At 36.3% G+C, this 14091-nt stretch overlaps 1 protein-coding gene and 1 long non-coding RNA gene across 11 annotated transcripts in view; one reads left to right on the forward strand and one right to left on the reverse strand.

The window, feature by feature from the left end:
* The window catches only part of LOC105219872 (probable serine/threonine-protein kinase yakA), a 122309-nt gene that overhangs the window by 101389 nt on the left and 6829 nt on the right, over positions 1-14091 (forward strand). For all 7 annotated transcript variants that reach the window (XM_054231715.1, XM_054231710.1, XM_054231711.1 and 4 more), the window contains 2 exons: positions 841-2578; positions 13683-14023. In XM_054231715.1, the coding sequence (XP_054087690.1) occupies positions 1837-2578; positions 13683-14023 (1083 nt within the window). In that variant the 5' untranslated portion in view covers positions 841-1836. The remainder of the gene's footprint in view (positions 1-840; positions 2579-13682; positions 14024-14091) is intronic.
* On the reverse strand, positions 4099-9443 carry LOC105220456 (uncharacterized). 4 transcript variants are annotated; one of them, XR_008471412.1, is made up of 5 exons: positions 8837-9443; positions 6857-7148; positions 5339-6794; positions 5112-5239; positions 4099-4242 (listed from the first exon to the last, which is right to left on the reverse strand). It is a non-coding gene; the product is annotated as an uncharacterized LOC105220456 (long non-coding RNA). The 4 variants fall into 4 exon arrangements; XR_008471413.1 differs by lacking the exon at positions 4099-4242 and adding an exon at positions 4606-5029; XR_008471411.1 differs by lacking the exon at positions 4099-4242 and having other exon boundaries at positions 4598-5239; positions 8837-9441.

Below are 14091 nucleotides of genomic sequence, written 5' to 3' on the forward strand. Positions count from 1 at the left end.
CAAATTTGGCTTCGTGCAACTGCTTATGTTTTCAAACTTGAAAAACTCCTCACTGAGTAGAAACTTTAGAGGAATGTGGAGATCATCACCGTTACAGAATCATACCTTGCACCGGGGGAACGGAGTTATTTCTAGAGCTGAATATCAGTCGCGTTCCATATATTTGACGGGTGAATAAAAATCAAAAGAACTTAAAAGTGAAGTTATTAACCTCCGACATTGATTTCACTGATCTTGCCACATATCAATTCTTTTTAAATTATGATGTGAGACGTAAATAAAAAGCGAACAGCTAAAAACGAATTATGGGCGTTAACAAAGTGAACACGAGCAGCAACGCCCAGCTGATTTTTTAAGCACTAACACATTTACATAAATAGAAAGAAAATATGCTCTACAAACATTTGCTTCGAGACAACGAACCAATTAGAAAACGCGAACTAAATTTAGAAACGCCATTGAAATGAGTAGAATACTAAGTGAGAAAGTGAGAACGCTTCTACAAGTATGAAGACATTGAGGGACATCTATTTGTGTGTATATGTAAATACTTTTGCTGCGGATCAGCAACGCTTAACGAAAAGATCATCAGCTGCTTAACATTAAGAACATACATATTCCCCGATGTAAAAATAAGCGAATGGGTGTAGGGGTGGTGACATAGCAGTGCTGTCGCGAGGGTGTCGGGGTGCCGCGATGCCGTTGAGTAGAGAAAAAACGTTGCCTTTTCCAACAAGAATTTGAAAATAATTTCAGTAGTCAGTCGACTTTGGCATTGTTTAGTGTTTGCACAGCAATTAAGTTAATTAACTCATTTGTGTTTTTCGCTAATTGAATTAGGACGAGAAAAAAATCAAATTGACTGGCAAAAAAGAGCGAAATTAAAAGGCTGTTGATGAACTTGAAGAGACCCAAAAATAAAAGAAGAACAATTAAATGAAAATAGAAAAAAAAAAATTAAAATAAAAAAATACAAAAAAATTTAAATAGAAGTACAAAAACAACAAACACTAAAAATACAAAAACAACAACATTCAAGTGATTAAATTTTTTTTTACAAACCAAATTGACAGCACCGCCGTGAAAAGTAAAATTTGAAAAGTGCGAAATCAAGAGTGATTGTGCAAGCAATTACAGCACTTCAACCGAAAGTGGCGAGCAACTGATTGCGTCGAACCGAAAAATCACTGTTAAATTACGCAATTTCGCTGATATACATACATATGTATGTGCGTCTATAGAGCATTGAGGCTGTTGACAAAAGTGGAGCGCAAATAAAATAAAACAAAAAATAAAACAAAAAATAAAAGTAAAGCAAGCAACTGAAAATAATATAAAAAGTACGTCAACTGCAAAAAAAAAAACAACGACAACAACAAAATCATCAAAATTAATAGTGACAGCTAGCCAGCGTGGCGTCGGCATCCTAGCAGCAGCAGCAGCAGCACTCCGCGAGCGCTAGTTTACTTCATGGCGTTGTGCTGTCGTCGCCAATAGCGTTCGACAAATGTCCGTGCGACAATTTTGTTAATTAATTGACTTGTAATTGAATTAATGCGCCAATAAACATACGCACGCACGCACGCCTATACAAGCGCATAACTGCATAACGGTACAGCGCATACTACTGTGCCTGCTGTATGTGTGCATGTTTGTTTAGCCGTCGCTGCAAGTTTGCCGTCCAGTCAGCGAAATTCGACACTGATTTGCGCTAATTTAATGAGTTTCTCCTGTTAACTGCCGCCGCCGCACGCATCGCTTCATAACAGTTATTCCTACTCCTCTACCTTCAACTCTTCAATTCACCACTTGTGTGTGTGTGTTTCTGTTGTAATAATGCTCAACTATCACGCACCACAGCCACAGCTACAACAACCACAAACGCAGTTGGCGCAATTGAGTGGCTCAATTGCTAACACCGACAATTTCTATTACCCACAAACGGTGAACGTGCCAAACGCGCTGACATTACACAATGCTAATAACGGTGGTGGACGCGCGGTGACAGCTGCGTCGGCAGCATTGTTAGCGGCAGCGTCGTCATCTACGTCGTCGTTGGATCAGCTCCACAGTCTGACACAGCATAATGCATTTGCGGCACATAATTGCAATAATGGCAACAACAACAACACGAACAACTGTAATGCCAATACCATTAATATGAGCTCCACCGTCGCCGCCGGTGATGGCACAGCTTATCGGCAGCAACAACAACAACAGCAACACCAACAACAACAGCAGCATCATCATCAGCAACAACAACAACAGCAACAACAGCACCAACAGCTTAGCCATCATCACACACAACAACCATCGCAAACGGATCGAATTGCCGTTAGCGGCAACGGTAATATTGTTGGTTGCCGCAATTCCTCCTGCTCATCCGATGAACTTACAAAAATTGAAGATAACTATCCGTTGCACGTTGTTGGCGGTAAACATTCGGAGAATGTGAAACGTTTCTCCGTGAACAATTTGCTGGAATTGGCCAATGATTGCCGCATTTCAGGCAAATTGCAGCAGCAGCAGCATCAGCATCAACAGGAGAATATGGATGGCTCGCAAATAAATGATCTAGGTGGGTTTAATTTTCATACTAATACATATGTATGTATGTATGTATATATGTGCGCCTTTGCTTATGCAAAAAGTCTATAAATATCTTAAATTTCCTTGGGGCTGTAACTGATGTCCTCATTAGTTCAAACCTCTATCAAGTCTGTTAGTTAAAATGATGTCAAAAATAGCTGCTGATTAAAAATTCTAGTTAACTTTCTACATAACTACATATTTACGAAAGGACATCGTTTAAACAGGTAGATAAAAATTTGCCTAGAAATCGTTTCCAATATGTTCTCCTTGTTCTGCCGACGGCTGCTATGCATATATCTCAAAAAGGAAGGGAAATAAGTCGGATTTTAGTATTTTCGTTTTGTGATGAAATAACATGAGGAACAAGGTTGGGTGATAAATTCGAACCTTGTGGCAAAGGCCACTAAGTATCTGACTTGGACAGTTAAAAGTGCAAGTCCGTAATGATGCCCAAAACTCCTAAAGGCTGTTCATAAAGAAAAATTTGTTTGGCTAATGTGAATTTCGAACAATTCCACTGGTTCGCCGAAAGTATAATTAACGAGCTTTTTCAATCTCAGCCTTGTAAATGTCTAGCAATGGAGGAGAAAGTGCTGTTTCCTAGATTTTTCCACCTTGTATATAGATTAAAGCGTATGGATGCTGAATTTTGATGCATCATATTTTTCTATATAAGCGACTGTGCTGACAGATGAAGTTGTAAGAGATCTAATCATCGGATAAGATAATTGTTAAAATATCTACTGTTCCTTAGCACTCAAGCTTCTTAAGTCCGAATGACACCAAGAACTACTTGCTTTCTATACAATAGTATGTACAATTTTTTATAATCGTCTTCGTATGTAGAATATATAGCTCTCTTAATACTATAATATCTCTGATTTACGATATATCAAAGTTGGACGAGATCATCTACCTCTCACTTGACGAAACGCTAATATCGGGTATATGTATAATTAAGCTATTTCTGTATATACGCCTTGCACGAAAATCGATTTTTTATTTTGCATTTTCGGATGGTACATAGGTAATTTAAACCATGCATATAATTATTTTCGAAGATATACCTGAATTCAAATATATATGTCAGAAGTAGCCGCACAGCCAGTGATTTCAATCGATCGGCCTCATACTTGTATACAATTTTCTTAAATAAATTCCTCTGCTATTGAATGAAGCAAAAAATTTAGTTAAAATAATTACAATTCTTAATAACGATCACTGAAAACTTCGGTCAAAACGATTTTTCAATAAAGGTCATTTTGTTAAAATCAAAAAAGTTTTGGGTCTGATCAGTTCAGCCATTCTTAAAAAATTCGAGATCACCGCCAAGCGACTTGTTTTAACACTTCGGGGCATCATCTATTAGAGCGGGCACATTAATAATTTTATATGATCGACGCTCTATTGAAATTTAGTACTTCAAATCTGCTGATAACCCCTTGACATTAAGGGAATCCAATTTTGACGATTTTCAAAGGGCTGGTAAATGAACATAAATTATTTTTTGGGTTGTAACCTTTGCATATATTTATTTGAAGACTTAAAAAATAAGAATCAAATTTTACATAATTTTTTGTTTGTTTTGTTTTTTGGTGATAAAAAGCCCTTCTTTTCGGCGGAACATGTGATTTCTGCTCACTGGAACATCTGAAACCAAAAATTCCAACGGGATTAGAAAGAGTACATGTTTGGCTCTGGTATGAATATTTCACAAATGGCGGACCTTTAAAATTTTTTTTTTAAATCGCCTTTTTTTCAGCCACAAATCAAATTGAAAAGTAAAGAAGATCTTCACCGATTTGATTTATCCTAGTTCATACTATAGCTATATATAGTATTTATAGAATAACTTATTAAAATTTGGAACCGATTGGGAACACTGATGCTCCAGTCGTAAAAAACTGTTTCGAGAAAAACGCGTTTAAAGTTTTGAGGCGCTCTCTATCTTCAAGAGTTTTTGAAATTTTCACTAAATTTTAAAAATTTTAAAGAAATAGTCTTGTATAGTCATAGGTTCGAATTAAATAAAAAAAAATCGATTTTTTGAAACCGAGAATGGGACGAGATTTGATATTAATAAGTAAGGACAATATAATAACATAAACTCTCTGATTTTCTTTAAAATATATGTATGAAAGATTTACAAATGTTTTCCGTTAGAAATTAATCGCAGAAACTCAGGTTTTTGTATTTGATATCGAGGGTCTGGAAAAGTTATAGTCCGTTGACGATGAGCGATGATGAAACTTCACAGTTTTATTCCGATATCTTCATTGATGTTTGATTTATATATTGTAAAGTAAACGAATCAGATGGAATTTAAAATTGTGTTATAGGGTAGGATTGGTTGTCAACCGATTTCAGCCATTTACAAACCGTAACATCACAATTCTTAATTCTTAAAGAAATATTACGTAGAAAATTCGTTTCTAACCTGTAGATTGGTTCCTGATAGTATATGACTTTTGACCCAGAAGTGGGCGGTGCCACGCTTATTCTTAAATTTTTATACTAACCATAGTGCAGATTTTCTGTGCCATATTTTATATATAGCTTAGTGCTTCTGGTATTTTTCGTTAGTGACTTAACGTCGGTTTTCAACATAACCTTTGTAAGGGGGAAGGGAAATTTTCACTCTTTAGTTCTAAAATAAAATTATTTGTAGTAATTAATATAAAATATACAATTTATTCGAGGTCATTATTAAAGTTGTGCGAATTTACAGAAAAATCGACTGCATTACCTTTTTATATTGTGCTCCTCACAAATTCGTATTCGTATATTTTGTAGTATATGCTTGTATATAAAATTTGTGTATGCACAGAATATTTCCACTTCCACTCGACTGCCAGTGGAAGGCAGTCATTTAAACCGTATGAAAAACTAAAAATTCCAACATTCTCACAAATGACATAACGTTAATTCATGCTGACAGTGCCGGCTGCTGCTGACAGCCGGGAAGGCAAACAACTACAAGCGCGCAGCCACAAGAGCAACCGCAAGCGAAACCACACCACAAACACATACACACGCACACCGCAAGGAAAAGCAACAAAAAGTCTGAAAAAATGAACACTTTGTGCGGAAACTGACTCCATATACATGACATATATATATGTATGTGTGTGTATGTATGTATATTTAGTTATTTCACGGTTATTATGTTTGCGCAAACTTTTTCGCCGTGCGTTCGACTTTTTTAACATTTGCTAACATAGTATACGTTTGCAATAACGGTAAACTTTTGCTATTCTCTTTTCTATTTTTTAGTGTTTTTGTTGTTGTTTTTTTTATTTTATAAGTGCATCCTCAGTTGTTTATTGTTGCTCTTCTCTTTTATAGCACACATTTATTATACCCAAGTGTCTGTCTAGTTGTTGTGCCACTGGAGCAAACAATGCAAGGCAACAACAACTGCAACACATTTTTTTTTTGCTTGATAGATGTATGTATGTATGTATATATATATGCGTTCTTTTGCTGCTGTCGCGGCATTTTCAACGTCTAAGTTAATTTAGTTTGAGTTGCATGCCGCATGTGCAACGATGCAACACAAGGTGTATCCTTTTCAAATGTTGCAACAACAACATGCATGTAGACGCTTCTCGGTGCTATACAGACAGTTTCGAGTATGTTTGTGTGTGTGTTTCTGTTTTTTTTTTACTACTCCCCACTTGATATTTCACTTTTTATTATACGTTTATCTTCCTTTGGCGCATTCGCTGGCAGTGACTCTATGTTTGTTGTTGTTGTTGTTGTACCACGCGTTTTTCGGTCTCTGCGTTTATGTTTGTTCATTTCATTGAGTAGCTTCAGTTAAAGGGTAGCAATTTCTGTGGCGCACACGTTTTTTATGCGATCCCACATTATTTTGACAGACAACAATCCCTCAGAGCGGCCCCACAGCGGCTATAATGTTGCTTGTGGTTTTTTATGTCAGTGATGTGATCACTATAGCTACTACTTGTGTGCGCTTGCGATAGGGTGATGTTTGAAGTTTGGTGACAAATTGGCATCACTTGTGATGTGACAGATTTATTTTGTGCTGCTATCGTTTGGATAGAGTTTTTTATGCCACAGACACTCATATGTGTTTGTGCTTATTTATAAGCATCTGCCAGGCATAGTGTTTTGTTTCGTATTCGTATTTAATTTGCTTTTTATTTCACCGCAATTTGTAATTGACTGAGTTATTATTGCTATAAAAAGTGTTAAATATATTTATGTGTCTCGTGTGTGGGAGATTTCCAGCATTATTTACCAGTACTGTTGCTGTTGTATGCCTTTAGCTCAGCTTTTTATGTAGTTCCGAATTGACTCAGTTAGTTAATATCCGTGGAAACCGCTTTTATTTGCTTTTCCACTTTTTATTGCTGCCGCTTAGCGTACTTATCTTTAGAGACACACTCTCATGTGGTTGTAAACACCAGTCAGTTGTTTCCGTCGCAACTCATCAAAATTGAGACATATCGCATCAAGCGTGTAAGTAATACGTCAACGTTTGTGATTTTGCCGCAAAATTCCGCCTCGGTTATTACATACAAAGGATTCGCCTGAAAATTCATATAGTATATTCGTTTGATGATTGTGATATCCCCTTCACTCATAAATAGATTTATCAAATCTTCAAATGTAAGGGTTTATATATATATATATGTAGTAGCACTGTTACATACATGATATATCATATCCCTATGAAATCTCCAAAAATTGCATAAATTGTTGTAAGATAATACATGGATATGAAATATACCCCTCTTCATAAAAAAATCGGTTTAGTCGAGTGCATTAAGTATGTGACTACTATACGATGGTTAGTAATGTGTTTTTTATCTGGGGAAAAAGTCCTATTTCCAATAATTTTTTTAATATAAAAATATATTTTTTAGTTCCAACTTTTTACTGAAATTTTCGAAGAAAAATATGAAATTCTCTCACATTATGAATTCATTTCCGGCGAGCCTTCGTGAAAAAGGTGTGTCAGTTCTAACATACTAAGGACACACTCTTGGAAGATCTTAAATGTAAATAAAAAATTATGTGTTTAGTTAAGACTTTAAGCTAGAATTTGGACGAAGGAAAGAAAATTAAAAATATATTTTTGGCAGAGGATTTTAGGAAAAGAAATTGGTTAAAATGTTCTATGTAAATTGTATCTCGAAGGTCTATGTCTAAAATTTCATCAATACCGGTTGAGTAGTTCTCCAGAAATCCTGACAAACGTCTTTGAAAACACAGTTAAGAGAAAAACGTCTTTAAAGTTTTAGTGACAATAAAATAACTTTGAAGCGCAGTGTTCAACTCCTTCAGACTGTATTTCCAAACCAATTACACGGTTCGACTTGAGAACTCTAGGTATGTTGTGGGAATAAGTCAATAAAAAATCGACTTTTTGAAGCTCTGAAACCCATATAACCCCTTAATTACTATCATTTTCGATAGGCCTGTAAAGCACTGGTATTATTTTAGTATGATATAGGGATCTCTTAGAATTATTTAATTGATTTTAAAATTTGTAGAATAACTTTATTAATGAATATTCAAAGAAATTGGTAAATTTTTTAGCAAGATTGGAGTTTTATTGAGTTTCTCTAATGTTCTTCCCGTGTTTTTTCGATGATCGATACTTTAAGGAGGTATGAAGATGATCTTATAAGTGAAAATTCAGTATTGAGTCGTACGTATAATAGTTCCCACCGGATTAAATATAGAATCAATACCTAACCTGAATTTATTTTTTAACTTTATAAGAATATATTTTAGATAACTCTAGCCGTGACATTAGAAAGTGTACTTTTGATTAATTGAGTAACTTATTTTCTTAATTGCCTTGGAAAACCTTTGCTCCTCGCTTTATAATATCTCTCATTCTCATCAAAATAATTAAAAACGGTATACGCATAACCTGGGCCTAAACTCCACACTCATCAAATCACTATTTGTACTGTTACATTTTTACTCGTCACATCTCTCCCCCTGTCGAAATGTCAAGTCTGTTGCTTTTATGTTGACAGCTCGGTTATGCGCCGCTGTCAAACCAAAATCACAAACACCGCCTTTCAAAAATTGCCCACATATGGCGCGTGTGTGTGCGACGATTTATCATATTCTACCATGTCGGCAAGCATAACAACAACAGCAACAACAAAAACACACAACATACAATTCAAGTGGCTGTCGGCATGACTTCCCACCGCCAACGAGATGAATAATTAAATTTTAAAGAGCACTAAATTTTCACCTAATTATAAATCATCATCGTTTTGTGTGTGTTTTTTTCCGTTTCGCTCATTTGGATTTTCAGCCCCTGCTTTCAAGCAGTGTCGCCTGCCAACTGCCGACTGCCGTTTGTTGGCTGCCTCCTCCTTCACATTGTTTTGAGTTATGCGCGTTCCGGCGTAATTTGTGTCATCGCATGGATCAGTGACATTTCATTTGGCGGTTCCTTGACAAGCGTTTCTCGTATCCCTTTTTCGTTATTGGGGGGTATACTCGTACTATAGTTTGGAATTTATGTGATATTATTTATGTTTGCTGTATTCCACATTATTTTCGCGTAATTTTCGCAGTGAAGGAAAGTCGGGTTTCTTCTTTTCCGTTAAATTTTTAATGATTTCGGTTACTGAAAATAGTGAAAGAGTGGTTTATTGCATTTGTTAAAGTAATAAATTTAAAATATGTTAATGTGATAAAAGGACGTTCCAAGTTCTAAATCGGAGGACTGTAACTTCAATAAATTTCAATAAACATTTAACGGTTTACAAAATAAGAATTTATTTTCCACAAAAGTTGAGTCGAATTGTCTGAAATGTATAAATACAACTAAATTGTTATGAACGTAGACAGACGTAAAAAGTGATCGAAAAAGCATTGACATAGTAAGAAGACACCTATAAAGCATATTTGCTCTCAGTAGATTAAGGACAAGTTTATACATTACCAGTAACCCAATTTAAAAACCAGTAGCCCAATGAAATATAGACTTAATAATTTATGACGATTAAATATATAATGTAAGTGAATATTTTCGGTTTAGATGGTTGCCAACAATACAATCATATCCTCCTAACTTCAAAATCTGACCTATTTGCTATTTAAAAATATTAATAAGAGCAATTCAAAAATTTTTGAAATAAAACAATTTGCATGACCAACACGGGCACGCTCGTAGAAGTCCAGACGCTGAACCCAATTTTCGAAGGTTTTCAATCATAAATCGGTCGATGCCGCAATTTCACGTTCGATATTTGTACGAAGTTCATTATTCGTCGCTGGCTTGTTGGCATAGACCATAAACTTGCCGTAACTCCGCAGGAAATAGTCTGACGGCGTCAAATCGCACGACCGAGGCGGCCATTTCGTGAGATAACACATTCACCATACTTGGTTTCTAAAAAACCAATTGTGACATTCGCTGTGTGGCTTATGGCACCGTCCTGTTAGAACCACATATTGTCCATGTCCATATCATCCAATTCGGTTATCATTGAGCTGTAGCGATTTCCATTCACAGTAATGTGCCGGTCATAATCATAAACTGCACCAAACCGTAATTTTTCCGGGATGCAAGCTTGAACTCATTAGTGATTTGATTGGACGATTATGACGACCATAAATTAGATGTAGGGCTCTTAAAGTTAAGGCCACTGACTCCGAATTTCGGTAGTAAATTTTAAAAATTTCGACTAGTGGTTGGTTCGTATATCTTTCCATAATTAAATGGGAAATATTACTGAAGAGAAATCTCAAAAAAACGTGAAAAAGTATGGCATCGTTTTCGGTCCCTATCGCTCTACCTTTATAGCTACCCTATTGAAAACCTCTTAATAATTAGTTATATTTCGGTATACAGAGATAGAAATATACCAAAAATTGGCCTTCTAGTAGATGAATGCCTGGAATGTGTATATATAATTTCTACAGTTTTTATAGACAAAAATAATATCGAAAGAGAACGGCCAGCTCAACCAAAAATATCATGTTTTCGGAACAATTCTTTATGGAATGTAGAGGGACGATCTACTGATAATAGGTGCCGTGGTTCAATGAATACTATGCAACGAAGATATGCCGACGGTATTTTGAGAAAAGCCTATCCGACTAAAAGTTAGTTGTTTTTTTCATCAACGATTGTTATTTGTGTTTTTTTAATATATTTGAATATTTTGTTGATTCATTGCCAGTGCAACTAGTTCCCAAAACATATTGTTTAATAACCCAATTGTGTATGGAGTATAATTGACGGTATACTTGTACTAGTGACTATAACAAAATTCGCCTTTTGCTTATACAGTATATATATTTGAAAATGGTGGTCTTGAGCCTGATTTAGATAGATCTGCATAGTACTATATAATTCCGCAAAATAAATAATGAATGTTAACAAAGGATAATAAATAGCAAATCGGTAAAGAGCTCTGGAGACTCAGTATTATATTATATTCTTCTTAATGCCTGAAGGACTAGTAATGTTGAAACAAAGTATATTAAGCCTCTAAACCAAGTGCGTATACATTACGCTTCGTCCGTTGATTCCTTACTAAGACGTCGTAAAGTTTGGAAACATTACTTTGTGGAAACCATGTAAAGAATTTAGTGCTAATATAATATAATGGCATATAAAATTTGCGAAAAATTAACTATTGAAACAAAGTGCAAGAATTTGCCAGCCATTGTGAATGAGAATGCAAAAAAAAAACATATTTTTATAGGACAATCGTAAAAACAAGCTGAAAGTTAAATTAAAAGACCACAAATACCAAGAAATTCATCTAGAAAATCTATTAGCTGAGGTGCTACAAATCGTAACTGAAACACACAAAGTAATGGCAGACATTTTTATGTCCCAAATGAGCTATTAAATGTGCGCTATTAACGACTAAATATTTGACAAATATATGTACGTACATATTTTCGGCAAATGTCAACACTAAATCATTATTTTACGAGTTTTTAATTCGATTACAAAATGAAATTGCCTTGCGGTGTGCTAATGGTCTACAAAGTACCGTAAAGTGGCGCATTAAGTGAACGTAATTTTCGCTTAAATTTTCCATGAAAAGTGGAAAGTGAAAGTATTAAAGGAATAAATTCAAGCGAAATGCATGGAAAACTATTTAAGGATCTCTGTGTGCTGGTGTGTGTCTGCGTGTGCTTGTCGTCAGCTGACGATGACAAAAGGTGTTAAGTGAGTAATAATAAAATCGAGTTATTTGTTATACGTGCGCCTGCTGGCAAGTATGACAATTGACCATTTTGTTGCTGTTGTGTCGGTGCTGGTTGGCGCAGTTGTCTGAGCAGTTGTAAACATGCTGTGCAACTATACGACAGAATTTAATGATTCACCGCAACGGCACAATGAAATTGTCACAACGAGCATTGATACATAAAATCACATTTGATGCGTTCTCCGGCGCTCGGGGCACTGTGGCTCGCCAAATGCTGACGCCTCGTAAAAATCTTATTGTGCTGTAAACGCCACAATGAAGTGGTTGTGGATAGTGTGGGTGTGTGCTTAAGAGACTATATATGCTACAAGTCATATACATGATGTGGTCATTTTCCCCTAATGTGTAATTTGAGCTTTGCTTTGAAACCGCTCACACTACGTGGTATTGATTTAATGTTCACGATCAACTACTTCGATGTACTATATGTGTCTTACGTACTCATGTACTTGAGAAAAGGAATTTATTGCATTCTTAAATGTAAAATAGTACGTGAAAAAGTTCAGCAGTCCAATTCTCACATTTTGTGGATATTTGAGAATTTATGTCATACGAGGGTGCGAATTAAGATTCACGGAATGAATAATAAAGAAAAAACAGTATACAGCTTTTATCAAAAATACAAAGTTCTTCTTTCCGCTTTGCTCTTCAGACTACAGGCCATCTTTAAGTGAGCCGTTGTCATTAATAAAAATACTATGCCTCTTGTAAGCCAAAGACCAAAGGAGCTGATCTTCAATATTGAAATTTTGCCTATGCAAAGATGTTGGTGAATGGCCATTGAAAAATATCTCAGATGTTCCTATCGAAGCTTCCTCCGTAATTGTCTTATTTATAACCATTTCCTACTTGTAAGCCAAATTTCAAAGATCATAAGAAAAAGTCTACCCTTTCGAAACCTGAACAATTTTATCACCTATTGATTGAAAATTGGACATTTTATTGATTTAATACGGACAAGGTCGTTGAATGTAGTGATGAACTAAATTTGTAGACTGTTACTTCATGTAGCGGACAAGCTTTCAAGAGAGAACATGCAGACTAGGCATGAGTTCGCCAAGCGCTAGTCAACAACCAGCACCTGTGCAGTACCTTTTGGTCCACTGTGGAGCGTAAAAGGGCATTTGATCTGCTTTCTTTTAGCAAATTCCATCTCAGCGAGATCATTGGTGTGCTTACTGTTCATTGTCCAATGGGCACCCATGTGTTGAGACTTGGGATCTTGGCAGATGCAAGTTGCCAAGCTGTGGATCGTATGTGGCATTTGAACTGCTTTCTTTTAGCAAAGTCCACCTCAGCGCGATCATTATCCACTGGGCACCCATGCGTTGAGACTTGGGATCTTGGCAGATGCAAGTTGCCAAAGCTGTTTAGAGAAAGGCGAGGTATAATCATCTAAGTATTTGCTCCTCCACTGTCCAGTTCCCACCTTCGGCGATCCTAGCGAATTGGCTAGAATCGACATTAGCCGACTAACAAAATTCGTAACAACTTCCAAGCATTTTGCTGAATCGTAAGGATCTTTGATCCATCAGGAGTTTATTGGTATCACAAGGGACTGCGCTCAAAACTGTCTCAATGAGATCTTCTGTATTTGCAGAGATCTGCTTACAAAACTAACCTAACGCCAGAGGATGATGAAATTTGAGCTTCTGTAAACTCAAAGAGATAGCATATTTAACATTTTGACAACAGAAACATTTTCCTGGAAACACAAATCTATCACCAAACGCATATTTTTGTTTGAAGATTCTCGTAAAATACGACGGCAGCTCATTAACTTTCATAATTACTTGACTTTCGCAGCGGCAAAGGCGTGCCCCACCAGTATTTTATCATGCACTAAATACAATTTTTCAGATGACAGTTTCCGTAGCAGCAATGACGATTACCCGGACACGTCAAATTTAATGGAACTAACACACACAGCACCGTTGCAGCATCACCTGCCGACCGCACATCCCACGCACATGTTGCAACATCACAGCGAACAACAACAAATGCTTGCCCAACAACATTCACAACATGGTCCGTCGACTCAACAACAACATAATTCACGTAAGCCACGTCGCAATCGCACCACCTTCACCTCTGGCCAATTGACAGCATTGGAGAAGGTCTTCGAACGTACACACTATCCGGATGCATTCGTACGCGAAGAGCTGGCCACCAAAGTGGGATTGAGCGAGGCACGTGTACAGGTGGGTGTTTGTGCTAACAAAATCGCAAATGAAATTTTAATACCTGCACATGCGATGAATACATTTAT

Source organism: Zeugodacus cucurbitae, chromosome 5 (assembly GCF_028554725.1).
Source record: "Zeugodacus cucurbitae isolate PBARC_wt_2022May chromosome 5, idZeuCucr1.2, whole genome shotgun sequence".
NCBI classification, from domain to species: Eukaryota; Metazoa; Arthropoda; class Insecta; order Diptera; family Tephritidae; genus Zeugodacus; species Zeugodacus cucurbitae.